This window comes from Xenia sp. Carnegie-2017, unplaced genomic scaffold (assembly GCF_021976095.1).
Source record: "Xenia sp. Carnegie-2017 unplaced genomic scaffold, XeniaSp_v1 HiC_scaffold_23, whole genome shotgun sequence".
Taxonomy (NCBI): Eukaryota; Metazoa; Cnidaria; class Anthozoa; order Malacalcyonacea; family Xeniidae; genus Xenia; species Xenia sp. Carnegie-2017.
The window spans coordinates 2,953,354-2,980,215 of record NW_025813486.1 but is presented as its reverse complement, the minus strand read 5'-3'; the positions used below and the strand labels follow the sequence as shown (position 1 = coordinate 2,980,215).

The window sequence follows — 26,862 nt, the reverse complement described above, 5'->3', positions numbered from 1 at the left end:
CTCCACCAATAAAGTGCTTGAATAGCAATTTGTAAAACATATACTGCCATATGGTCCACATGACTTAACTTTGTTATTTCTGCCTTTTTAAATTCAATCAGGAGATTATTTATATATTTGACATGGATGCTTATTGATGATGTGAGAAGTGAACATAAAAAAGCTTCCTGAATGCTTTTGTGAATTGGATTGGTGTTGGCTTGGCACAGTTTCCCCCTGTCAAATGTTTTAAAAAAGTTTTCTGGTGTATCTGTGTTTCACCTTTTGGTAAACATTTACTGTGTAAAGTATTACGATTTAAATAATGGCATTAAGAGTAACTATAACTGGTTTTTGTCAGAATAAGTTCTGTTTGTGACATGATTACTTACAATAAAAATTTTAATTTACTGAATGAAGTTTATGGATTTTACAAGCAACAACAAACAACATTTGTATACTGGCCACTATTAATCCCCGCCAGGGGGGTTGACCGGTCCATGAATTTTTCTACGCCAAACGTCTCTATCTCTCGCCATATCTCTCGTTATGGATTTTAGCAAAAATTAAATTTTCGAGACCTTTGTTGCAATAATTTCTCTCTGCTGGTTGATTAATGCGGTGAATCAAACATAATTCTAATCATTTTTCACATACAATTGTTGGTCACAACTCACAAGTGAAGTTTAACAAAAGAGGTAAGCTGTAGGAGCTTGACAATATGTTTGACATAATGGTAAAGTTGTTAATTTAATTGTCACAATTTATCAATAACTTCATTCTTTAAAAAATTGTAATTTCATATATTGCTTATTAAAAATAAGACAACAAAAAACATCTTTATTTGTAAGTTAATACAAATTTGACAGACATGATAGCCACAGGAACTCAATATACAATTACAAATAAAAACTTTCAATTACAATTATGCAGACAAGCTACATTGCAAATAAAAAGCCCCGATTCAAGAATCAAATATAAATTAGTTTAGTCCAAATTTTATACCAATAACGTCTTCATCTGAAGAACGTTCTTTACACAGTAGGTCGTTTTATCGCTTCTATCAAATCCGTTGACCATTCTAATAGGAAACTCTTTACTAGAAAATACAGAAATGGAATCACACTAAATATATTTATTACTTTTGTCCTAAATTATAAATTCTTAGGGCAACTGCCGTTCAATATAAGAGACGTTCTAAACATGGATCTCGCATACAATTCAAGGCAAGAAACTATAAAACCCGTAAAATTATATTTGAAGAACGTATTTTACAACAAAACTGTTTCTCACCTCATATGCTTGGTATCCTATCCGATGGCATTAAAAATTTTGTCCATAAGTGAATTTAAATTCGTCAAATTTTCGAAAAACAACTCTTCATAATATTAATCTATATAAATTCTGGCCAGTTTATCTGGCTGGAGTAATGGCGGACGCAAAAGATGCGCACTTAAGAACTGGGTACAAGTAGGGGACAGATTTTTCGCTGAGTGGCGCTTCTGTATGTATCTATTCTGTGGTGAGAGCTTCAACAGTCGATACATGGCCAATATCCTATCCACTCTTGCGTGTCCAAACACGTGTACGATGGACGAGGAGAGCCAATACAAATTAATTAATGTATTTATTGTAGAAACTAAAGATCAATGAACAAGAATTGTTTGCGTTTGTCAATTCTTTGAAGGTTTCACAAAAAAATTACCTGCTCATCGCTTTTGAGTTATGTAATAGTATGTATATATATCACGTGATTCGAGAAAAAGCTCATAAATGGTAACAGTGACTGTGTTAAAGTGGAACCCATTTGAGCTCAATAAAATCAATCAATCAAGTAAAGAGAAATTTCAAATCAATCATCAATACATGTTACCTGAAAAACAACAAATATCTGTTTTGCACTTGTTATTTTATAAAAGGGAAAAAGATTTTTGACTTCCTGTCTCGAATTTGTACTCATCTGCTTTCAAGTTCCAACAAATATATCCTCGGTTTGTATAAACATATGCAAAGATAAAAGTTCTTTTTGCCATTGTTTTTCTTCCTTTTGTCTCTACACTACAGCTGTCATAACCTGTGTCATAATGTTGCTATTATGTAAATAGTCTCATCATAATATGAGAGATGTGAAATGAACAATTTTCATGTGGTCATGATGCACCAATGATTGCTTACCATGCTTTGATGATGGCAAAAGATTCCTGGTTTCAATTGTGTTCTTGTTCTATGTTTCATGTTGGAGATAGTGACAGTACAGGAATATTGGCTGCAGCTTAGTGGGGTGGTATAAATGGTATGAAAGGTGTAACCTTGGAAATTATCAGAACTTAGAATAAGGTCATAGGCTTATGAAGCTAGGTAAAAAATTACTGAATGTATCAAAGAATATAAAAAAATAACAGGATAGTATTATTTTAACAAAATTTATTTCATAAACATCTTTCATTCCAATATACTTCAGTATGTTTGTGAATCATACAATAAAAATTACTACTTGGTTATAACATAAAAACAAATTACTTTAAATATAAAGTCTAAAGGAGAATGTCAGATTCAGGGCATGTGCAGTTCTAAGTTCTACTTAGGATGATTCTTGGGCTGTAGAGTAAGTATATTGACTAGATATCAGTGAAACTATACATAGACAAGGATCATTGCATCTTTAGGTTCATTTTACCTCCTAACGTGGAAACTGAAATTGTTATATTCAGCACCAAAAATACACTTTAAGGGAGGGGAGGGGAGTTGACTTGGTGAGTTGACCTTTCTCCTTCGGACTATATGTTAAGAAAGGCACTGTGATTTAATCAAAAGGTATTTGAAAAATTCAGTTTTACCAAACACCAATTAAAGATTATTATAATGTCAAAGACACGGCGACATCAATATGATTTAAACATAGCAATTCTAAAGATTGTTTATAGATTAAGATATACAATACACAAAATTTGGAAGGCACACATTCTTCGAAACACTAAGCTACCAATGTGTAACTGTAAATCTTTGTTGTATTCCCCAGTTTCATAATACACTACATCAACATTGTTTAACAGACTTAGCGAAATCAACCTGACTAAATCCTAACGTTTTTTTCCAAATTTCCTTAACTTTTTGGGGAATCTCAAAGCTTTGTCGTAATTTCCAGTTTTTTAAAACACCAAACCAAGATTGTTTAAAGACAAGGCGACACTAACATCATTTGGACCTAACAAATGTTTTTTAATTTCCAGAGCTTTTTCGTAAAAATTTATAGCTTTGTCGTACTTTCCTGTTTTAGAATACACAACACCAAGATTGTTTAAAGACGCAGCGAGATCAACATGATTTGGACCTAACGATTGCTTTCGAATTTCCAGAGCTCTTTTGTGAAACTCTATAGCTTTGTCGTAGCTTCCAGTTATTCTAAGCACAATGCCAAGATTGTTTAAAGACACAGCGACATCAACATGATTAGGACCTAACGATTGTTGTCGAATTTCCAGAGCTTTTTCGTGAAACTCCATAGCTTTGTCGTAGTTTCCAGTTTTATTATACACTTTACCAAGATAGTTTAAAGACGCAGCGACATCAACATGATTTGGACCTAACGATTGTTTTCGAATTTCCAGAGCTTTTTCGTGAACCTCCATAGTTTTGTCGTAGTTTCCAGTTTCATAATACACATTACCAAGATTGTTTAAAGACATAGCGACATCAACATGAGTTGGACCTAACGATTGCTGTCGAATTTCCAGAGCTTTTTCGTGAAGCTCTATAGCTTTGTCGTAGTTTCCAGTGTTACAATACACATTACCAAGACTGTTTAAAGACGCAGAGACATTAATATGATTTGGACCTAACGATTGTTTTTTAATTTCCAGAGCTTTTTCGTGAAACTCAATAGCTTTGTCGTAATTTCCAGTTTCATAATACACCGCACCAAGATTGCTTAAAGACTCAGCAACATCAACGTGATTTAGAATTAACGAATGTTGTTGAAGTTCCAGAGCTTTTTCATAAAACTCTTTAGTTTTGTCGTAGTTTCCACTTTCATGTAACACATTAGCAAGTTTGTTTAAAGACGCAGCAACATCATCATGATTTGGACCTAAAGATTGTTTTTCAATTTCCAGGGCTTTTTCGTAAAACTCTTTAGCTTTGTTGTAGTTTCCAGTTTCATCATACACCAAACGAAGATTGCTCAAAGACATAGCGAGATCAACATGATTTGGACCTAACGATTGTTGTCGAATTTCCAAAGCTTTTTAGTGATCCTCCATAGCTTTGTCGTGGTTTTCAGTTTTTTCAATCACCACACCAATATTATTTAAAGACGCAGCAACGTCAACATGATTTGGACCTAACGATTGTTGTCGAATTCTTAAGCTTTATTAATATACTCTCTAACTTTGTAGTAGTTTTTAGTTTTAGAATACACTGCAGCAAGATTGTTTAAAGACATAGCGACATCAACATGATTTGGACCTAACGATTGTTTTTTAATTTTCAGAGCTTTTTCGTGAAGCTCTATAGCTTTGTCGTATTTTCCAGTTTGACAATAAACATTACCAATATTGTTTAAAGACGCAGCAACGTCAACATGATTTGGACCTAACGATTGTTTTTGAATTTCTAGAGCTTTTTAGTGATCCTCCATAGCTTTGTCGTGGTTTTCAGTTTTTTCAATCACCACACCAATATTATTTAAAGACGCAGCAACGTCAACATGATTTGGACCTAACGATTGTTGTCGAATTTCTTAAGCTTTATTAATATACTCTCTAACTTTGTAGTAGTTTTTAGTTTTAGAATACACTGCAGCAAGATTGTTTAAAGACATAGCGACATCAACATGATTTGGACCTAACGATTGTTTTTTAATTTTCAGAGCTTTTTCGTGAAGCTCTATAGCTTTGTCGTATTTTCCAGTTTGACAATAAACATTACCAAGATTGTTTAAAGACGAAGCGACATCAGCATGATTTTGACCTAACGATTGTTTTCGAAATTCCAGAGCTTGTTCGTGAACCTCTATAGCTTTGTCATAGTTTCCAGTTTTATTATACACAATACCAAGATTGTTTAAAGACATAGCGACATCAACATGATTTGGACTTAACGATTGTTGTCGAATTTCCAAAGCTTTTTCGTGAAGCTCTATAGCTTTGTCGTAGTTTTCAGTTTTTTCAATCACCACACCAAGATTGTTTAGAGACGCAGCAACATCAACATGATTTGGACTTAACGATTGTTGTCGAATTTCCAAAGCTTTTTCGTGAACCTCCGTAGCTTTGTCGTGGTTTTCAGTTTTTTCAATCACCACACCAAGATTGTTTAGAGACGCAGCAACATCAACATGATTTGGACCTAACGATTGTTTCGAATTTCCAAAGCTTTTTCGTGAACCTCCATAGCTTTGTCGTGGTTTTCAGTTTTTTCAATCACCACACCAAGATTGTTTAGAGACGCAGCAACATCAACATGATTTGGACTTAACGATTGTTGTCGAATTTCCAAAGCTTTTTCGTGAACCTCCATAGCTTTGTCGTGGTTTCCAGTTTTTTCAATCACCACACCAATATTGTTTAGAAACGCAGCAACATCAACATGGTTTGGACCTAAAGATTGTTGTCGAATTTCTAAAGCTTTTTTGTGATCCTCCATAGCTTTGTCGTGGTTTTCAGTTTTTTCAATCACCACACCAATATTATTTAAAGACGCAGCAACGTCAACATGATTTGGACCTAATGATTGTTTTCGAATTTCCTGAGCTTTATTAACATACTCTATAACTTTGTAGTAGTTTTTAGTTTTAGAATACACTGCAGCAAGATTGTTTAAAGACTCAGCAACATCAACATGATTTGGACCTAACGACTGTTGTCGAATTTTCAGAGCTTTTTCGTGAAGATCTATAGCTTTGTCGTATTTTTCAGTTTGACAATAAACATTACCAAGATTGTTTAAAGACGAAGCGACATCAACATGATTTTGACCTAGCGATTGTTTTCGAAATTCCAGAGCTTGTTCGTGAACCTCTACAGCTTTGTCGTAGTTTCCAGTTTCATAATACACAATACCAAGATTGTTTAAAGACATAGCGACATCAACATGATTTGGACCTAACGATTGTTGTCGAATTTCCATAGCTTTTTTGTGAAGCTCTATAGCTTTGTCGTAGTTTCCAGTGTCACAATACACATTACCAAGACTGTTTAAAGACGCAGCGACAATAACATGATTTGGACCTAACGATTGTTTTTTAATTTCCAGAGCTTTTTTGTGAAACTCAATAGCTTTGTCGTAATTTTCAGTTTCAGAATACACCGCACCAAGATTTCTTAAAGACATAGCAACATCAACATGATTTGGACCTAAGGATTGTTTTCGAATTTCCAGAGCTTTTTCGTAAAACTGTATAGCTTTGTCGTAGTTTCCAGTTTTATGTAACACAGTACCAAGATTGTTTAAAGACGCAGCGAAATCAATATGATTTGGACCTAACGATAGTTTTTTAATTTCCAGAGCTTTTTCGTAAAACTCTATGGCTTTGCTGTGGTTTCCAGTTTTTTCAAACAGCACACCAATATTGTTTAAAGTCGCAGCAACATCAACATGATTTGGACCTAAAGATTGTTGTCGAATTTCCAGAGCTTTTTCGTAAACCTCTTTAGCTTTGTCGTAGTTTCCAGTTTCATGTAACACTGTACCAAGATTGTTTAAAGACGTGGCGAAATCAATATGATTTGGACCTAGCGATTGTTTTTTAATTTCCAGAGCTTTCTCGTAAAACTGTATAGCTTTGTCGTAGTTTCTAGTATCATAATACACGTTAGCAAGATTGTGTAAAGTCAAAGCGACATAAACATGATTTGGACCTAACGATCGTTTTTCAATTTCTAGAGCTTTTTTGTGATACTCTATAGCTTTGTCGTAGTTTCCAGTTTTTTCAAACTGCACACCAATATTGTTTAAAGACGCAACATTATCAACATGATTTGGACCTAACGAGTGTTTTCGAATTTCCAGAGCTTTTTCGTGAAACTCTATGGCTTTGTCGTAATTTCCAGTTTTAGAATACACCGTACCAAGATTGTTTAAAGACGCAGCGACATGAGCATGATTTGGACCTAACAATTGTTTTTGTATTTCCAAAGCTTTTTCGTGAAACGCAATAGCTTTGTCATAATTTCCAGTTTCAGAATACACCGTACCAAGATTGTTTAAAGACATAGCGACATCAAGATGATTTGGACCTAACGATTGTTTTCGAATTTCCAGAACTTTTTCATGATAATTTCTAGCTTTGCTATACTTCCCAGTGTCATGGCATAAAGCACCGAGGATATCAAAATACCAAGCTTTGTCAATACTAGATTCTACTGATTTAAATTTATCCAATAGTTCAAGAGCAAGATCGTATTTTCCAAAATGTCTTAATCTGTCAACAAAATATTGGAAAACTTGTAAAGTGTTCATGTTGATTTTTGACTTGTTGGTCTTTAATAATTGAACAATTTTTTCAAGATGTGGCATTAATTTTATTTCGTCGTCTCTTTCTTCAAACATGTAAAGTGCTTTAGATATTTGATCAACGTTAGTTTCCATTTCATGTTCTTCATTTGAATGTTCAGATTGATAAACAACAATTGCTTTGTGAACAATGCGATGTAGACTAATGTCATTATTTTCTGAATGCAAGAACAACGAGCATTCGTCTAAACAAAGACATATATCTTCCTCAGCCCTTTTGGGATCATTTTTTTGAACATAATAAACCATAATTTCTCGTGGTAAAGGATCAAATGATATCATAGAAAAAAAGCTAATAGCCAGTGCCAATATTGACGACTCTTCTGCACTTTGTTTGACAGCTAAAAGTGAAGCTTGTAACATACTTCTAGGATATACAGAGTTAAATTTAACAAAAATGGCGTCCATGTTTTCTTCTTCTTCTGAAGATATTTTCTTTAAATATTGTCTCCAAGTAAATGAGCAGTCTGCTTTGTTTACACGACTGACATAATAACCAGTAGCAGCCAAAGCCAGCGGTTGACGATCTAATGCGTGCGATACTTCATTCAACAATTGATCATCAGCATTTTCATCTTTAGTGTAAGAATTCAACAATTGACAACATTCTCTGGCATTCATTCCACTACTGATAGAAATATGTTTGCTGGACAATTCATCGTGAGGTACGGCATCTGTATTCTGAACAGTTATTATTAGTTGTCCATTTTTCCACATGTGATCACCTACTTGTGGTAGTAACGAAGAAATTTCGCTCAGTTGCCCAACGTTGTCGACAATAATCAACCATTTTTGCCAGAATTTCAATCGAGCAGACACTAACGAGCGAAGGAAATTGATTTTCTCTTTGGCGGAAGAATTTTCATCTTTGAATTTTTCAACCATATACTTGTTACAGTTTAAGCGGTCGCCAAGGTCACAGTAAGATTTTAAAAGAGATTCCACATTCTTCCCATCGAGAGTCATTACAAACGAAGTTTTATTTTTCCAATCACACGATATTTTTTCACAAACCTGTCTCGCCAGTTGAGATTTACCACTGCCAGGATTACCAGTGATGTAGAAATATGTCAGTTCGTTATTGTTGTCATTCCTTAATTTTTCAAGATCGTTTATGATTTTATCTTGTAATTCAGTGCGTTCAACAAAAAAATGATTAGGTTTTGAAGGAAGAACTTGGAACGAATTAAAACTGTTACGATGATTTTTTATTTCAATGATTTCATCGAGAGAAAATTTCAAATCTTGAAATGATTTTTCAATGATACTGACTTTATCATCAAAATCGTCATCTGAGCATTCCGCTTTATACCAATGTGCGTAATTGTTTCTTTCACCTCGAAGTGCATGAAGAGCATCCTTTGTGTTTTTATCAAGATGATTTCCAATTGAATTTGAAAAAATTATTGCATCAAATAATGTTGTGCAGTCCCACTTACTGGTGTTTCCCTCCTGATATTTTAATTGTAGGTTTTTATCCAACCTCCTACCTGATTCTAATTTGTAAAATTTTTTGCCACTTTTTTTGGTATCATCCCATTCTCCATGTGTTGATGTGTAACGAGAGTTCCATTCTTCGATGAAAAATTGGGCAAGTTCCGTTTGTATCACATTAATTACTTTTCTGATGTAAAATAGATTTCTGCTTTCTCTTGATTCCATCTAAAAAAGAATATGATGTATCAAGAAGTCAGTTAAAATCAATCAATTTCAAAAGATCGACCTACAACATGTATCACTCTTCGTTAAAGTCGAGGATTTACATGATGAAATCAAATTTATTTGTTCATTTATATATTCAACTTCTTAAAATACTTGTTATTAATACAAATTGAGACATAGACAACTACAAATGGCAGAGATAATGCTACAGATTTTGCCAATTACAGCAGCTTTTCAACAAAACATTAAAAACAACATGTGACTTGTTACAAGACAGACATTGCTAGTGCTAGATTTTTATGTCCTTGGATCGTCAATGTCAAATATTTTTTGTAATGGTAAAAATCCAAGTTAGAAATGCTGGAGACACCTCTGTATTCGACAGTATTTCTATACACCAGTTGATTGTTACTTGACACGTTAATTCACACTTTAACTTACATACCTTAACTGAGATGTGTGGCATTCACAATTAGACTATTTAATTTAACGTGTTTTGTAGGAAATAAAACAGCAAAGAAAAAGCGTTTCATCTCAAAATCATCAATATGTCTAATATGTCAGAATGTTGATCAAATGAGGAATTAGTAAAGAAAAAATCGATATTGTGAGCGAAAGCAATGAGGAAATTGCGGAAGAAGAATTAGGAAAAGAAATTGAAGATGCCGGTGAGATACGGCTGAATTCGAGCAAGCACTTTTGGATGTGAACGAAATCGTCAAGGTGTCGAATGTCCCAGTTGAAACGGCAACAACGACATTAAATGGCACGCTGAACAGCAGTTTGAGTAGTGAGACGCGCAGAGTTATAAGAATAAAACTCCCAAAGTTGGAAGTAAAGAAATTTAGCGGATGGCTGCAAGAATGGCAAGAGTTTTGGCATTCGTTTGATAGTGCGGTGAATAATAATGACGGATTGGCTGACGTAGACAAGTTTGCGTATTTAAGGAGTCTTTTACTCGAACCTGCAAGATCGACAATATCAGAATTTGCCCTGACTTCAGCGAACTATCACGAAGCTGTAGATTTGTTGAAACAAAGATACAGGAAAAAGAACGTGATCAAGAAAGCGCATATCCAGGAGTTAATGAACGCAAAACCCATAACGGACGAAAGAGACATGGAAAAGCTTCGGCGGTTATACGACACCTGTGAGACAAACTGCCGGGGATTAAAGGCCTTACGAGTGGACGAAGCCGTATACTCTTCAATCGTAATACCGGAAGACATTGCGAAGTTGCTGGTTGAATTTCGATTGACAATAACAAGAGGATTCGATTTCACGGAATGGTCAATGAAAGATGCGTTGAACGCAATTCTTTAAGAGTTGGGAGCTTCGAGAAGCTCACACACCGATCGGCGAGAAAACCAAGAGACAGGATGGGAAGAAACAACGAGAAACGTCGCGACAAAAACATATGGGGTCAGCATCAGCACTGCACGCGAAGCACGGGAGATGCAACGAAGGGTAAAGCGAAAAGAAAATGCGTTTATTGTCTCGGGGAACACAATCCAGAGGAATGTAAGAAAATTACCATGGTAAACGAGGGAAAACAACTCATTTGTAAGTACGGAAGATGTTTTTGTGGAGCAATTATAGAATACCCGTCCAATTTCTAAAGGCACCCTTTTAATTCTGCGGATACGTGGATGCGCAGTGACGAGTTTAAAGAACGAGGCATAAGATAAGAGGACTAGTTTAAAGAACGAGGCATAAGATAAGAGGACTAGTACCTATATAAAGAAAGTTAGTTGAAGCTATGTTTTTTAGTGGATACGTGGATACGCAGTGACGAGTTTAAAGAACGAGGCATAAGATAAGAGGACTATTACCTATATAAAGAAAGATAGTTGAAGCTATGTTTTTTAGTGGATACGCGGATACGTGGATACGCAGTGACGAGTTTAAAGAACGAGGCATAAGATAAGAGGACTAGTACCTATATAAAGAAAGTTAGTTGAAGCTATGTTTTTTAGTGGATACGCGGATACGTGGATACACAGTGACGAGTTTAAAGAGCGAGGCATAAGATAATAAAACTAGTACCTATATAAAGAAAGTTAGTTGAAGCTATATTTTTTAAAGATTGATTCTAAAAAGCAATTACAAACATATTTGCAAAGAAAATGATTAAGAATATATAATGGCACTTGTTAGGAATACGAATTTATAAAATTGTCATAAATGTAATGCGAATGAAAACGCGAACATTATGATAAGTTCAAATATTAAGTTCAAATATTCTTGACTGACCAGTTGTTGATTACTATCAACTGCCGAATGCTTTGGGAAATGGACCTATGACATGGCTTACGGTAGTTTTCCTCAAAACCATACTTGGAACATAATACATCACTAGGCCATTCTATGAACTGATTGGGTGCTTTCTTTACAAACACAAGGATAGTTAGTGTATCATAGGAATTTTGCAATGTGTGAGGCGATGTCTTTTAATAACTTTAATAGGTAGTTGAATAATGACTCATTTAAGGAAGTTATGTAATAGGAGCGCTATATAATTTGTAATATGATTGTTGCTTACAAATGCTAGCAAAGGAAATAGCCAGCAATAAGCAGATTAATACCATGAAATACGCAAAATGTATGGCGCTGAGGAAAAGAAAAATGTTGGGATTCAAGTAGCGGCAAGGAAGGGAAAAGCAAAAGAAATTCAAACAGATTTATCATTGCTACAATGCGAATGTGTTGCAACGCAATGCGGCGAATGGATAGGAAGTTATCAACGAAAAGCAAACCAAAGAAATGTTTATTGGACATACGACAAGCTTAAAGACGGCGTACTTACCAGTAGAAATTGTGTGATAAGTTGGCTAATGGAAAGGAAATTGATCGCTAGTAATCGGCTATGCCCTCGTTGTGATAGCGTTATGAAATTTGTCGAGTGTGATGATAGGTCGGACGGTTGTAAATGGGAATGTAGAAAGCAAATAGGAGGTAAACGACATAAGATTGAGTTATCTATTCGGAAAAGTAGTTGGTTTGAGGGCAGTAATTTAACGTTGGAAGAAGTTCTCAAGTTGACATATTGGTGGTGTAGAGATGTTAAACAGGAAACAATGAGATTTGAGGTAGATGTTAGTGGAAATACAGTAGTTGATTGGGACCCTTTTTGTAGGGAAATTTGCGAGTTGAACTATTTTGAATGCAGAGAAAAAATTGGTGGTCCAGGTGTAAGGGTGCAAATTGATGAGAGCAAATTTGGGAAACGAAAATATCATAGAGGACATAGGGTAGAAAGACAATGGGTATTTGGGGGTATAGAAGAGGGCAGTAGAAAGAGTTTTATGTTTGCAGTAGAAGACAGGAGTGAGAAACGTTGTTGCCGATAATTGAAACAGTTATAGAAAAAGGCACGACAATCATATCGGACTGTTGGAAGGCTTATTTAAATCTAGAGAAACACGGTTACAAGCACTTGCAAGTGAACCATTCAGTGGAATTCGTGAACAAAGATGGAGATCACACAAATAAAATTGAAGGAAATTGGCGCCAGGCCAAGGTAAAGTTTCCACCATTTGGCATACGAAAATATATGTTCTCGTCGTATCTGGCAGAGTTTCTGTGGAGATACGAAAATAAAGGCAAAGACTTATTCGAAGTTTTTTTGGAAGATGCTAAGAAGATATATGGGAACTTTGAATGAAAGAATAAAAGAATAAGATTGTAAGATGTAAATATACGTTAAAGTTGAAGCGATTAGAAATTCAGCAACATCAAGTCAATTTAAAGAAAATATATATATAAGTTTCCAGATGGCGTGTTGTATGTAAAGCCTGTTGAATAGCCATTTATATTCTTGGCCTGTATATATGGCTCTGCCTATGTTAAAAATTAAATATAAGATTTTCATGACTGCATATCCGCATATCCACTATAAATTGACTTCGCAGTGACGTTGAATTTTCTTGTATTTAATTATCACTGACCGCATAACCGTGTATGGACTACAAACCGTAGCCCGCACTGTTAACTGCTGACCGCGCATCCGCGTATCCATTAAAAATTGGATTTGTAGTAAGTGGACGGGTATTCTATAATCTAGCCGTTTTTGCTGTTTAAAGAAAGGACATGTCAGTAAGAATTGTAATAGTAATGATAAATGTAATGCATGTGGGAAGGCACACCATAGGTCAATTTGTGAAGTCAATGGGATTCTTACAGGTGATGTTAAAACCAACCATTCTATTCTGGGATCTTAATTTAGGATAGTATTACAGACAGCTCAGGCTTTTATTAAGGGAGATAAGGGATGTGTTAGGGTCAGAGTGTTGTTTGATTCAGGAAGTCACAAGTCATTTGTGAATAGAAAGATTATACAAGGAGCAGGTATTCAGGCTAGGAGAAAAGAATGCATAGAAATCAAGCCTTTTGGTCAAGAGAAGGCTAAAGTTAAGATGTGAGAGGTATTTCAATTAGAGTTGCTGTCAGTTACGGGGGGGAGAGAGTAAAAGCATCGAGGCATACAGTGTAGACTGTATATCTCAAATTAGGAATGAGCATGTAGAGTTGAGAAAGATGGGATATTCACATTTAAATGGTCTGTCGTTTTCAGATGTTTGCAAGGATAAAGAAGTTTTAGATGTTAAAGTTTTGATTGGAGCAGATTATCATTGGTGGTTTCAGGAAGGCAATGTTTTTCGGGGACAGGCAGATGAACCAGTTGCTGTGTCTACTAAGTTAGGTTGGGTGTTGTCCGCCCCATGAAAGCGAGAAATAATTTGAATAACATGCACACTCTAGTAAATTTCATTGCGCATGAAAGTTCAGGAAATTTAAGTTTAGATAAGAATGTCAACCGTTTGTGGGATTTTGAAACTTTAGGAAAGCAGAGGAAGATGAAGTTCATGAATCGTTAAGGGATTCTATTGTGTTTAATGGTAACAGATGCAGTGTCGAATTGCCTTGGAAAGAAGGACATACTTTAGACTATACAGATTACAGCATAAACTTGAGTAGATTAAAGGGTCAGTTAGTACGGCTGAAAAGGGTACCAGAAATTTTAGAAGAGTATGATAAGACAAGCAAAGATCAATTGAGGAGGGGTATTATAGAACCAGTGATAGAATTAGAGAAAGCTGATAAAATACATTATTTACCACATCATGCTGTTATTCGAAGGGAAGCGAAAACAACTAAGGTAAGAGTTATTTATTATATATCGTGTAAATAGTCACCCAAGGCTTCCTTGCTCATTAACTGCTTGCATGTGGGACCCAAATTAGCACCATTGCTCTTTCATATTTTGATAAGGTTGAGAGAGAAGAGAGTCGCTTTAGTGGCAGATATTGTAAAGGCATTTTTCAATATAGAAGTTGATACTTTGGACATGGATTGCCTCAGATTTTTATGGGTTGATGATGTAAACAATGAGAGGGTGAAACCTTTAGAATATCGATTTTGTAGAGTAGTGTTTGGGGAAAACTGCTCTTTTTTTTATGAATGCAACACTGCAGTATCATTTAGACTCATTCATAAAGATAGACTTGGATTTTGTTAAAAAACTTAGAGATAGCTTTTATGCCGATGATCTAGTGTCCGGTGAACAATCCAAGAACGTAATGAGGTTGTATGAGTCAGCAAGTGAGCGATTGGCTGCGAGAGGATTTAGCCTTAGGAAGTGGCTAAGTAACGATGAGAATGTTTTGAAAAAAATGGAAACCAGAGATAGAAGAATTTTAGAGGAAAGAAGGGCAGAATTTAGTAATTCGAAAGTGATTGATGAGCAAACTTATGCCAAAGCATCAGTTGGGGAAAATAGTATCAGTGAAAGTTTTGAGAAAGTACTAGGATTGGGATGGGAGTGTAAGTCGGATCACTTTGTATTTAGCCTCTGGAAATTGGCTGAAAGAGCAAAGGCAATTATCCCAAGTAAACGAAATATACCAAGTATACTTGCAGGATTATTCGATCCCTTAGTTATTATAAGTCTAGTTGTAGTTTGTGCTAAGTTGTTGTTTCAGGAGCTGTGTATTGAGAAAGCTGAATGGGATAATGAGCTGGAAGGTGACAAGAAAAAACGTTGGGAGAGGTGTATAGTAGATTTAGAGAGAATCAGGGATTTAGTTGTGGCAAGATGTGTGTATGGTAATTTATTTGGTACAGTAAAGTGTTACTTGCATGGGTACGCAGATGCCAGCCAAAAGGCATACTTTGCGGTCGTATATTTTGTGACAGAGCTAAACGGTGCCTACCATGTAGAGTTGCTAACGTCGAAAACAAGGATAGTGCCAATAAAATTGCTGACAATTCCCACACTAGAAGTGATGTCAGCTAGAATATTAGCACAGTTGATGGACACATTGAAGTTGGCCATAGAGGATTACGTTCAATTTATTGGTACATAATGTTGGTTGGACAGTATGACTGCATGGTGCTGGATGGGTAATAGGGGAGAATGGAAACAGTTTGTGCGCCATAGAGTAAACGAGATTTTAAGATTGAGCAGGAAGGATAATTGGAAACACTGTACGGGTGTAGACAACCCTGCGGACTTAGGTTCATGGGGATTTACGGCATTACAATTCAAGGAAAGTGAATTTTGGTGGGACAAAAGTGGCTGTTAGGTCCCAAGTGTCATTGGCCAATGCCAAAAGAGGTTAAACTACAGAAGAAAGTCTTGGGGAAGTCGGGAAGACAGTATTGGCTAACACACAAGTGGTTCATAAAGATTGTGTGAAAAAAGTTGCCAAATTTAGTCAAATTAAAGTACGCATCGCATTTTTTTCCTGCTGTGTTACAAGAGCAATTTGTCTTAATTTAGTTGATAGTTTAAGTACATGTTGTTTTTTGAATTGTATGCAAAGATTTACTGCTAGAATGGGAGCACCCTCGCTAATAGTTTGGGACAACGCCAAAACATTTAAAGCAACCGAGAAAGCGTTGAAGGAGATTTATCGAAGTAAGGAGGTAAAATCATGATTGGAAGACAATCAGTTGATATGGAACTTTAATTTGGCGAGGACACCCGGTGGGGTGGACATTTTGAAAGAGTGGTAGGATTGGTGAAAGGTCGTCAGAGGAAGGTGTTGGGTAACGCTAAGTTGAACAATGAAGAACTGTTAACAACATTAGTTGAGGTACAAGGTACGTTAAACTCTAGACATTGACTTATGTATATAAAGATGAAGTGAATGTAGATGTACTGACTCCTGCGATAATATAGTCAGAGGAGTGGGAGTCAAAGTTGTTAGCAAGGGAAAGCCACTACACATAAGCAGGCCTCTTCAGAAACTGTATCCACTAGAGATGGATGCAAAGATAAGTAAGAAAATTCAGCGTCCTACATGTAGAAAATACGATCATGCTATTCTTCCTCCCCATACTTTTGAACAGGTTTCACAGTTTTTACCTATCATGCAGCTTGTGGTCAATAGTTAAAAAGTTTGTATATCAACTTTGATATGATTTCTCATGCATGTTTAGTCATACTTCATCTAGATTATTCTTTAGCTAATTTTTTAGGTCGGTAATGTAGATATAAATCTCGCTTTATTTTTCTAAAATTACCTTTGTTTTAGAAGTAAGACTTCATATCTGACGATCCCGTCGTCCAAATTAAGCTTGCTTTACTTCTTTACATGTCACATACCTAACAAAAGATGAGAGATTTAATATAAAGAACGAAGATGAAGAGTAAGACAGGATCTCCTTCAATTTTATAAAACATTAATCTCATCTCTGTAGAACATTCAAGTTCTATAGCTACGTGTATATCACTGACTAAAAGCAATTGTTATTGAAATAAAAATACATAAATAAGAGCCTCATACAGAGTACATAATAACATTGGAATGAGTCAAATTCCTAAGGACTACTTTAATTAATATTAAGTTTAACAAGTTTAAATTCAGGAATAAAGGATCACCTTTCTAAAATAGGATTTGAATGTCAATGATTAAGACACAATTTTTTAAAACTTTAAATTGATTTTTCACTTAGCTAATCAACATTCCATACATGTATATTATTGCAAAAATCAGTTCATATTATAAAAAGACCTTTGTTATTGAATAATCCATTGTAAATTTTCAATACATTTTAATTATCAACTGCTTCCAATTTTAAATACTTATGATCAATAAAAATACACTATACATATAACAGTAAAGGATGCAATGAAAGTAAACTTTAACACTGTTAAACTAACATTTGATCAAAAGTATAGTTTTGTAAGCTCTGTGTTGCATGAATAGACATTTTACAAAAAATAGATTCGGTCACGTTCTTTCTCTGTGTGTAAATGCATTCTTCCTGTGTTTAACTTTTGCTTATTTTTCAAATTTTCTTATTTATAAAAGAAATGATTTGTTGTATACAACTATAAACATTTTGCTACACACACAGAGAGTAGTCAAAAGTGGCGTCAACAAAGAAGGGAGGTGACGCATGGTTGGACATGTGCCCCCCTCCATACAAACTTTACAAATCTCCCTTTTTCCATAGACAAGTATAGTTTATAAAGAAAAATTCAGCGTCCTACTTGTAGAAAATGTTCTAATGTTAATCCGCCCCCCCCCCCATACTTTTGAACAAGTTTTACTATCCTTTACCATGCAGTTTATTGTCAATAGTTAGAACGTTAGTGTATCAAATTGAATATGATTTCTCTTGCATGTTTAGTTATACATTATCGAGATGTTTGAGTCGCAAAGTTGTTATGTAAAGTTAATAATATAGTTTCAAAATCTCGCTTTACTTTCGAAAAGGTACCTACGTTTTAGAAATAAGACTTCATACATGACGACCGTATAGACATAATTATGTTTGCTTTAGTTCTTTACATGTCACATACCTTACAAATATGAGAGATTTAATATAAAGAACGCGACCACATACATATCAGTTTAAAAATGGTGATCATATTTCATACCTATTTGCTATATCAATCTTTTATCCATGTAAGTTTTGTTACGTAAACACATTTAAATAGTGAACGAAGATGAAGAGTGAGTCAGGATCCCTTTCAACAAACAGTCTTATAAAACATTAATGACGTCTATGTAGAACATTCTAGTTATATAACTAAGTATACATCACTGACTAAAAACAATTGTTATAGAAATAAAAATACATAAATAAGAACCTCCTGCAGAGTACATAATAACATTGAGATTAGTCAAATTCCAAAGGAGTACTGTTAGGTCTTATAAAGTTTCATAATTTTTAACTCAGGAATAGAGAATCATCTATCTAAGACAGGATTTGAATTCCAATGATTAAGACACGATTTTTGCAACTGTGGATGGATTTTTTTCCTTTATTAATGAAAAATTCCATACATATATATTTTTGCATAAGTCAGTTCTTACTATAAAAAATTGACGGAATTATAATTACTTGTGATCAATAAAGACACTGTGGATACAACAATAAAGGTTTCAATGAAAATAAATTTTAAAATTAATCAAACATAATCAAAACTATAAATTTAAAAGCTCATTGCGTTGCACAAATCAACATTTCCCAAAAATAGATTTGGTTGCCTTCTTTTTCTGTGTAAATACATTCTTCCTGTGTTCAACATTTGCTTATTTTACAAATGTTCTTACTTTTATAATGAATGGTTTGCTTATAACAATTAACAACATTTTGTTAGACACGCAGCAATTAGTCAAAAGTGGCGTCGGCAAAAAATGGAGGTAATGCATGATTGGACATGCTATCACCCCTACATATATTTTCACAGATTCTCATTTTTTCATAGACAAGTATGCTATTTCACCTCTCCCATACCTTTGAGCAGGTTTTGCTTTCCTTTACCATGCAGCTTACTGTCAATAGTTAGAAAGTTGGTATATCAATTAAGATATGATTTCTCATGCATGTTTGTCATACTTTTTCGAGATGCTGCTTTAGCTAACTTGTTATGTAACCCTTTCAACTAGATTTGGGTGTATGAAACTCTCAGTGCTGCCACTGTCAAACGATGCCTTTACTTTCAATCTTCCTAAGCTGACGTTTGCTGTTGACTTTGATAGAGACCCAGGACATGAAGTGGTGACTAAAACAGGGGAGTGTATGGATGCTAATACCTTTAAGGTAGCTTTACTTTGACAAACCTTGGCGTAGTGACCTTTCTTCTGACACTTTGCACATATAGCTTCCCTTGCAGGACATTTAGGTCGTTGGTGCCTATTGTTTCCACAGAAATAGCAGCTGTAATTTGTTTCGACTGCAGCAGCGAGAGTATCCTCTTTGCCCTCTCTAGACCTTGAAGACTCAGCAGCAACAGCAGCATTGATGAGTGTATTTGGAGTTGAATACGACTCAGAACTCTTAATGGCTGTCTCAAGAGATCTAGCCTGATCGAACATAGTTTTTAAGTCGAGTGTTTTGTTTTCCAAAAGTCTTTGGTGTATAACATTTTACTGTAATCCAGCAATAAATGCATATCTAATGCTCTCTTCACAGTATTGTACAGCTGTGATGTTCTTGAAGTTACAATCTTTGTTTAGTGCCTTTAGGGCTTGTAATTATTCGTCTAGTGTTTCTGTTGGAGCTTGTTTCCTTGTAGCTAAAAGATGGCGAGCAAAATCCTCGTTTTTCGGTTTGATAAAGAGATTCTGAAGTGTTTCAATCGATGTCTTATAATCTTCACAATCTTCTATGTGTTGAAAGATGCTTGGGGAGACGAAATTGGATAATATTGCGAGTTTATCCAAACCTTCTTTTAGCAAAACGGCCATGAAGTTTTCAAACGTATGTTTCCAATGAAGCCATTCTTTTGCCGCTGTTCCACTGTTTGGATCGGTTTCTAGCCGCTCTGGCCGTAAGACTTTATCCATTTCCTCATGAAATTATCGTTGATTAAATTGTAGTGAAAGATTAACTACGCATTGGCCTGAAGTTAAGCTTTAATCAACGATAAACATAACCTAAGTAACAAACATGGCGGCTGCCAAGACAGAAGACCGCTGACAATGATAATAACTGACTCATAAGCCACAGAACCCCAAAACCATATAAAATGTACATAGAAGCGAGTGCGGTTATCACGACATGGCATGATCACAAATCTTTATACTTCTCGTCTGTGTGTGAAGTCTTGTTCCATCTCAAATTAACAACATCTGCCTTTCATGACGCCGAGTGGTTTATAGGTGGCTTGAAGTGAATAGTATCTTTATAAATAGTGTTGAGCATGTCATTATGTGTATTTGTTCCACATGATTGTTTAAAACTCATTGTTCGTACTTGAACAAATTACCGGATATCTATCAAATCTAATTTTTAAAAACAAAACGTACTGTTGCCAAACAAAAGAACTTTGCTCTTTCTTCATTAATATACGTGAAGTGCTAGTAACAATTGATCATTTTTCAGCGATATTACGCCAGTGATTTATTAATTAAATTATTCAGCCTATTAAATAACGCTAATATCACATAATAGGAATATACAGAAGGGTCACTCGTGTCGGAGCCTTTGATGTTTTTGTTCTCGCGCATGTCGCGCCGTGCATGGTGGCCGCCATTATTCCAACCAGTTGATTAGGATTTTAAACTTTTTCCCAACCTTCAAAATTATCTAAGTCATTTCTACAGTCAAAGTATAAGTATTGACGTCATGTAATTTTAATGGTTGGAAACAAGTGAGAAATCCTAATCAACTGGCTGGAATAATGGCCGACGTGAGGACAAGTTGAACACCTGAGTGACCCTTCTGTATAGTCATTATTCTGTGCTGATATTATTATTTTGGGCTTGAAGATGTTGGTGAGGTCAATCAGAACGCCCTTAAACCATTCTCAGAACCTTAACTTATTAAAATATGACTGCAAGATTAAATGAAGATTTGGTCAAAATTAAAGTCTAGTTTTTAAATTCGTTAAGGTCTCATGAATCCTAACCTTCTCTACAACATCATGCATCGTTACGTTTGCATAACGACATTAAAACTCAAAAGAAATCGTAAGATTCAAAACGATTTTTTATTTAAACGCGTTGAACGTGGTCAAGACGTGGTTTCGTTATATTTACAACTACAGATTGAAAGATTTGGTAACAAAAATCCTAGTTTAAAGATGATTTCTTTTGTTTATATTCAAATTATAAAAACAGACCACCGTGATCCTTCGTAATAACTTCATATTAATGCAAACAAAATTTAACACATATGAACTCATTTAAGTTCTATAAATCTGGATCATGTTTTTTCATTCTCCTCTTTTGCATTTGCCTCTTTTCATCTTTATAGAATATAGTCAGTTTTCATATTCCAATGTAAATTTTCAAATGACGGTATACAATGTTCTTTTAATAACTTTATATCATTCCATTTGTGGTATAATCTCCATATTTAACCCATACAGTACAGTTATCAAGGACCATCCTTTCTGAACATATTTAAAACTTTAAATTTAACCTTTTAGTGGTGAATAGCAAAACCATTCACATTACAAAGATTATAACCAAACCTGTTGTTTTCTTCCATAAATTTCTTACTTCGCCAGTAAATACACAGTACTTACATTTCATCTCTACAAAGTTAAATGAACATGACTTACGTTAAAGCACAGAATAGGAAATGAACAGAAGGCCAACTCAGGGGTGCGATATGTCACAGATTTTCTATGCGCTTACGTCAGATCCGCCATTACTCTGACAAGTACTGCGGTTGCTAACTACTAAATTAACCAAAAGAATGATAGCACAGCGCTATAACCAACAACTACAAACAATAACGACCTTGTCTAACCTTGTTGTTAGACAAGGTCGTTATTGTTTGTAGTTGTTGGTTATAGCGCTGTGCTATCATTCTTTTTGTTTACTAAATTAACAGTAGAATAGAATATTTGTGTAAGAGAATCGCGCTCTTAAAGACAAATGGGCAGTATTTACATTGTATTTTGAAGTTCTGAAAATTAGAACGCCGATTTCTAAACTAAACCTTCACAATGTGTAAATTAATGTTCGTACAATACAATTATATACAAATTCCTTAGCCAGTGCTTGCCAGAGTAATGGCGGCCGTCGAATTTCTAGCATACGCAATGAGACATGCGCGAGGACACTGACTTGAAAGGCTCCAACACTAAATTATCCTTCTGTTCATTTCCTATTATGTGGTTATAGTAAACACATACAAATTGAAATACTTTAACACTTCTGAAATTAAGTAAGGGTTAGAGGGTGATTACGTGTGTTCTATGGGATTAAGAGTCACGAGGATTAGATAGAAATTCACGACGGCGCAGCCAGAGTTTATTAGCCGCGTCTACACGTATCTGAATTCGTTTGTATCCGCAAACATTTTTTTCTGGATTCAAAACTTTACGCGTCCACACGTATGCGAATTTGATGCGTTTTTGTGTGTCCACACGTAGCTGCGAAAACGATAGAAACACCAATTATTGCTTACAGAGCATGCGCTTATACGAATAATGAGCTGGCTATAAAATGTCGAACTATCCGACAAAAAAATACTACTTCAAGTTCATCAAAGGTAAAAATGAAGCTTTTCTTTGGACAGATGATAAAGTGAACCTCTTATTAAGTGTCGTTTTAGAATATAAAATAGCGAAAATGTTTAAAGACACATTTTTTTCTTTAAAAGGAGCCGTATCAAAACTGCTCGCTCTTTTTTAATAATTCTTTTGATAATTTAAGACAGCAATAGTAAATTGCATAAACTCACCAATGCTCTAAAAAGCGCATTTAAGATAGAATGAATCACTTTAGGCACCATTTCAATCCATAAGATAATGCATTAGAAATGTGGATTGGTCAGCGTTTTTAAATCATTCCGGTTTCAGTGCGTCTAAACGTGTTCGGATTCAATGCGTTCTCAGAGGTTTCCACTCTGGACACCGTTTTTAAAAGTTTGCGGTTAAAGCATGCGTTTTCCAGTGCCTTTTTCAACTATATATCTTTGGGAGGGGGGGGGGAATTTTCCCTTAGAGAAAGGATTTGCCCCCTCCTCCTTAGTAACGTCATTTCGGTCCCCGAAGTGCATAGCAATATTGCTCATAATTGCTGTCAGATATGCTCTTTATTTACTTGAAAAGGAGATTATGTCCTTTCATAGATTCCTTCACAGCCATCTACCATCTTGTAAGTAATTCATAATGTTATTCAATTTTAAAATAGCAAATTTAGCGATTGATTTCATGCAATAATCCAATAAAATTCTAGCCTAACGTTTTCCCCCGACGTTTCATCGATAAGTTGATAACGATATTTTTCGCGACGCTTTTGTGGCAAATCTGGTTTTTCGAATTTTGTGTAGGATTGTTGATTGAATATGTCCTGCGAAATTTGGCAATGTCTATGAATATGGAATGCCATATTACTGAGACTTTACAAAATGGAGAGGAGAGAAAGAATGATTCTGATAAAAGTAATAAAAGCAAAATTAAGTTCCAAAAGTTGACAAGTTATTTTTTTGTTGTTCCTAAATCTACGGATATACAGAGGCAAAGCTGAAGTTAAAAAAAATGTTTTACAAAATTTCTCTTTAGAATTTGGGCATTTGCTAAACCTCACGCCACATTTTTTTGTTTTGCCATTTTACCTGTTTTGCCCACCAAGTGAAAATTCTTTAAAAAAAGCACTGGCGTTTTCGCTGGATACGTGTGGACGATAAGCGTAACTGCAACAAAATATTTGCGGATACGAACGAATCCTGATACGTGTGGACGGTGCCTAAGATGCATTGTTTTCAATTAAGTGATTATCAGTTAGTAATGATTGTTTCAGTGCAAGACAAGTAATTAAAATTGAAAAACGAAAAGATTAATATCCATATGCAGTAGTTTTAACGTCGTTTAGTTTAATCTGTGCATTTAAAGACATGAGTGAACTTAGTGAGTTGGACTTGTTAGAATGCCAGATTGCAAATGCACTTCAACCACCTTCTGCAGTCGACGTTTCAAGTCAAAGGAAAGCGAAAGTAGACGAGGAGAAACAAAAATGTGGTAGCACCACAAATACACAAGAGACAAAGACTTTTTTGGTTTTTGAACATGGGAAACATGTGTACATGTGTTAGAGTACATGTGTTCGTTATTAATTTTGAGTGCAATATTAAGTTTTTCTGATTTGTTTGTAAGAGTTATTTTCTTTTTAAATTTGTGTGCAATATGAATCTGTTTACTTCACAAAAATATGTTATAAACGCCTTAGATTTTATCTGTTTGTTAGATATTCGGATATGCACTGTAAGGTTACTACAGTCATTAGTATTTTCTATTTAGAGAATACGAATAAGGAAATGATGTGCAGGCTGTAAATGTTTGATTTAGTTAGGACATTGATCATTGGAGGGGTGGGGTTGACTTTAAGGGTGGGGGCCTTTGCCCTCAATCCGTTTGCTAATATAGGTACTGTGATTAGAGCAAAGGATTTTTGAATAGATCCCGGCGCTTATTTGTGAAGCTATATTGCTTTGCCATATAGTCTACAGGGTGTATAAAAAAAACTAAACAGTTTGGAAAACGTCTCCAAAGTCATCAGCGTAGAAGATATGTATAAACCTTGGGTGAAAATAGTTAGTTGACCTTCCAATGGTTTATATGACAGAAAAATTTTGGCAAGTAATAACCTTTTTTATTCTAAGTGAAAATTATGTTCACGCAAATAAGGTTAAAATATGAGTCATGTTCAAGGTAAGAACTAAGGAAGTCTTTGGAAATCTTCCTTTAGGTCTCTTCCTTTTTTTTTTACTGCGCAGTTTTTACGTGTATATCATGGAAATTTGTTGTAAAATTTTTAATTTAGAATTCAACGAACCCTACTTGCAGCATTGCAATTTTCTTTACAAACGTTTGATGTAATTAGAAAAAGTAGCAAGTGAAAGCCAGCTATTTTCTCAAAGCAAGTGACATTTTTTATTGACATTTTTTCCTAATTTGGGTGTTTTTCATAATCAAGGTTCAAATTATAAAAATAGATCATCAGAATCCTTTTTTAACTTTCTCATGCAGTTACTCATACAGCACTTATCTACTCAACTTACGAACCACAAGACATGAATCGTGTTTTTCCATTCACTTGTTTTCCATCTTTGTAGAATAGTCCAATCACTTCAATGTTAATGTTCATACGTACATATGCCGTTATGCGATGTCCATTCAATATGTTTATACCATTTCATACACGAAGTAACTAGCATCATTAACCAATAAAGTAGCTCCTATATCATGAACCGCCATTTCGATCGAATACAATTTACAATGCACTCTTATGGTAACTTCGAGCGAAGGAAAATGGACCACTTGAATACTCCAGTTATATTATCACTCAAAGAATGCTTAGTGCAGAGTTGATCTTCTGTGAGTGTGAGTTTACCACGTTTAGGTGGGTTCATATAACAATGGGGGGATCTCCCACGTATGAACTTTCAAAATATCTTTATAACATTCTGTATCCATTAGTCAAAAATTCACCTCACACCATCTGAAATGCCACCACTTTCCTCGCCAGTATTGAAAACATTAAACTACGACCAGACGAAATCATGATATCCTACGACGTGACATCACTCTTCACATCCATACCACTGGACATTGCCAAACAAATTACAAACGAACTACTCACAAACGACAAAACTTGGCAAGCTACAACACAACTAGACAAAAATGACATCCTAGACTTACTCAACCTTTGCCTCGCCACTGAATTCACCTTCCAAAACACACACTACAGACAAATTTCAGGCACACCAATGGGATCACCACTATCCACCTTCCTCGCAGAAGCTGTCATGCAACACCTCGAAACACAATCAGTCACAAACAACACAAACATCAAACTATGGAAAAGATATGTCGACGACATCTTTGCCATAGTCAAGAAAGACAAAACTGAACAAATCCTACACACCATAAACAATACCACAAAGAACATTACCTTTACTAAAGACGAAGAACACGACAAACAACTTACCTTCCTCGACATCCTACTAACGAGAACAGATGACGGTACACTAAACACACAAGTATACCGCAAAAACACACACACAGACCAAATACTCAACTTTAATTGCAATCACCCAACACAACACAAAATTAGTTGCATACGAACTCTCTTTAACAGGATTAAAACACACTGCAATACAGAAGAAGCCAAGAAGAATGAACGCAACTACTTATACTCTACATTCATAAACAACAATTACCCACGAAACTTTATCAACAAAGTATTAAACAAAATACACAACAAACCACAAACTGAAAAACCTAACGAAGATACAGACGAACCAGTAAAATAGTGACATTACCATATATAAACGGAACATCAGAAATGACATCAAGACTACTCCGACCATTCAAAATAAACATCGCACATAAACCAACACACAAACTCAAATCATACTTCACTAAACATAAAGACCGAACAACGACATTCGACACAACCAACGCGGTCTACATGATACCATGTAAAGATTGCCCCAAACAGTACATAGGACAAACGTCCAAGAAAATTGAAACAAGACTCACTGAACACAAGAATGCCATCAAACGACGCGACCCAAAATCACTACCAGCAGAACATACCTACGATACCAACCACACATTTGACTGGACAAAACACAACTTCTTGACGCGCACAGACAAAACACGCACGAGAATTCAAAGAGGCATGGTACAGCAAAGACAACAACACAATTAACAGACATATTGACATCCCCATCATCTATTCACAACTAAAGACAAAACCAAAACAACAAACTAATAACACAACGACTAAA

At 35.2% G+C, this 26,862-nt stretch overlaps 1 protein-coding gene and 1 long non-coding RNA gene across 2 annotated transcripts; both read right to left on the bottom strand.

The window, feature by feature from the left end:
- Positions 1 to 716: 716 nt before the first annotated feature.
- LOC124448868 lies at positions 717 to 1,395 on the bottom strand. Its single transcript, XR_006949286.1, has 2 exons — positions 1,273 to 1,395; positions 717 to 1,078 (listed from the first exon to the last, which is right to left on the bottom strand). It is a non-coding gene; the product is annotated as an uncharacterized LOC124448868 (long non-coding RNA).
- A 3,205-nt stretch (positions 1,396 to 4,600) lies between these two features.
- Positions 4,601 to 6,433, bottom strand: LOC124448065 (nephrocystin-3-like). The gene is made up of 3 exons (XM_046999076.1): positions 5,977 to 6,433; positions 5,451 to 5,598; positions 4,601 to 4,695 (listed from the first exon to the last, which is right to left on the bottom strand). The coding sequence occupies exons 1-3, from the start codon at positions 6,307 to 6,309 to the stop codon at positions 4,601 to 4,603; spliced, it is 576 nt and encodes a 191-aa protein (XP_046855032.1). The 5' UTR covers positions 6,310 to 6,433.
- Between the last annotated feature and the right edge of the window lie 20,429 nt (positions 6,434 to 26,862).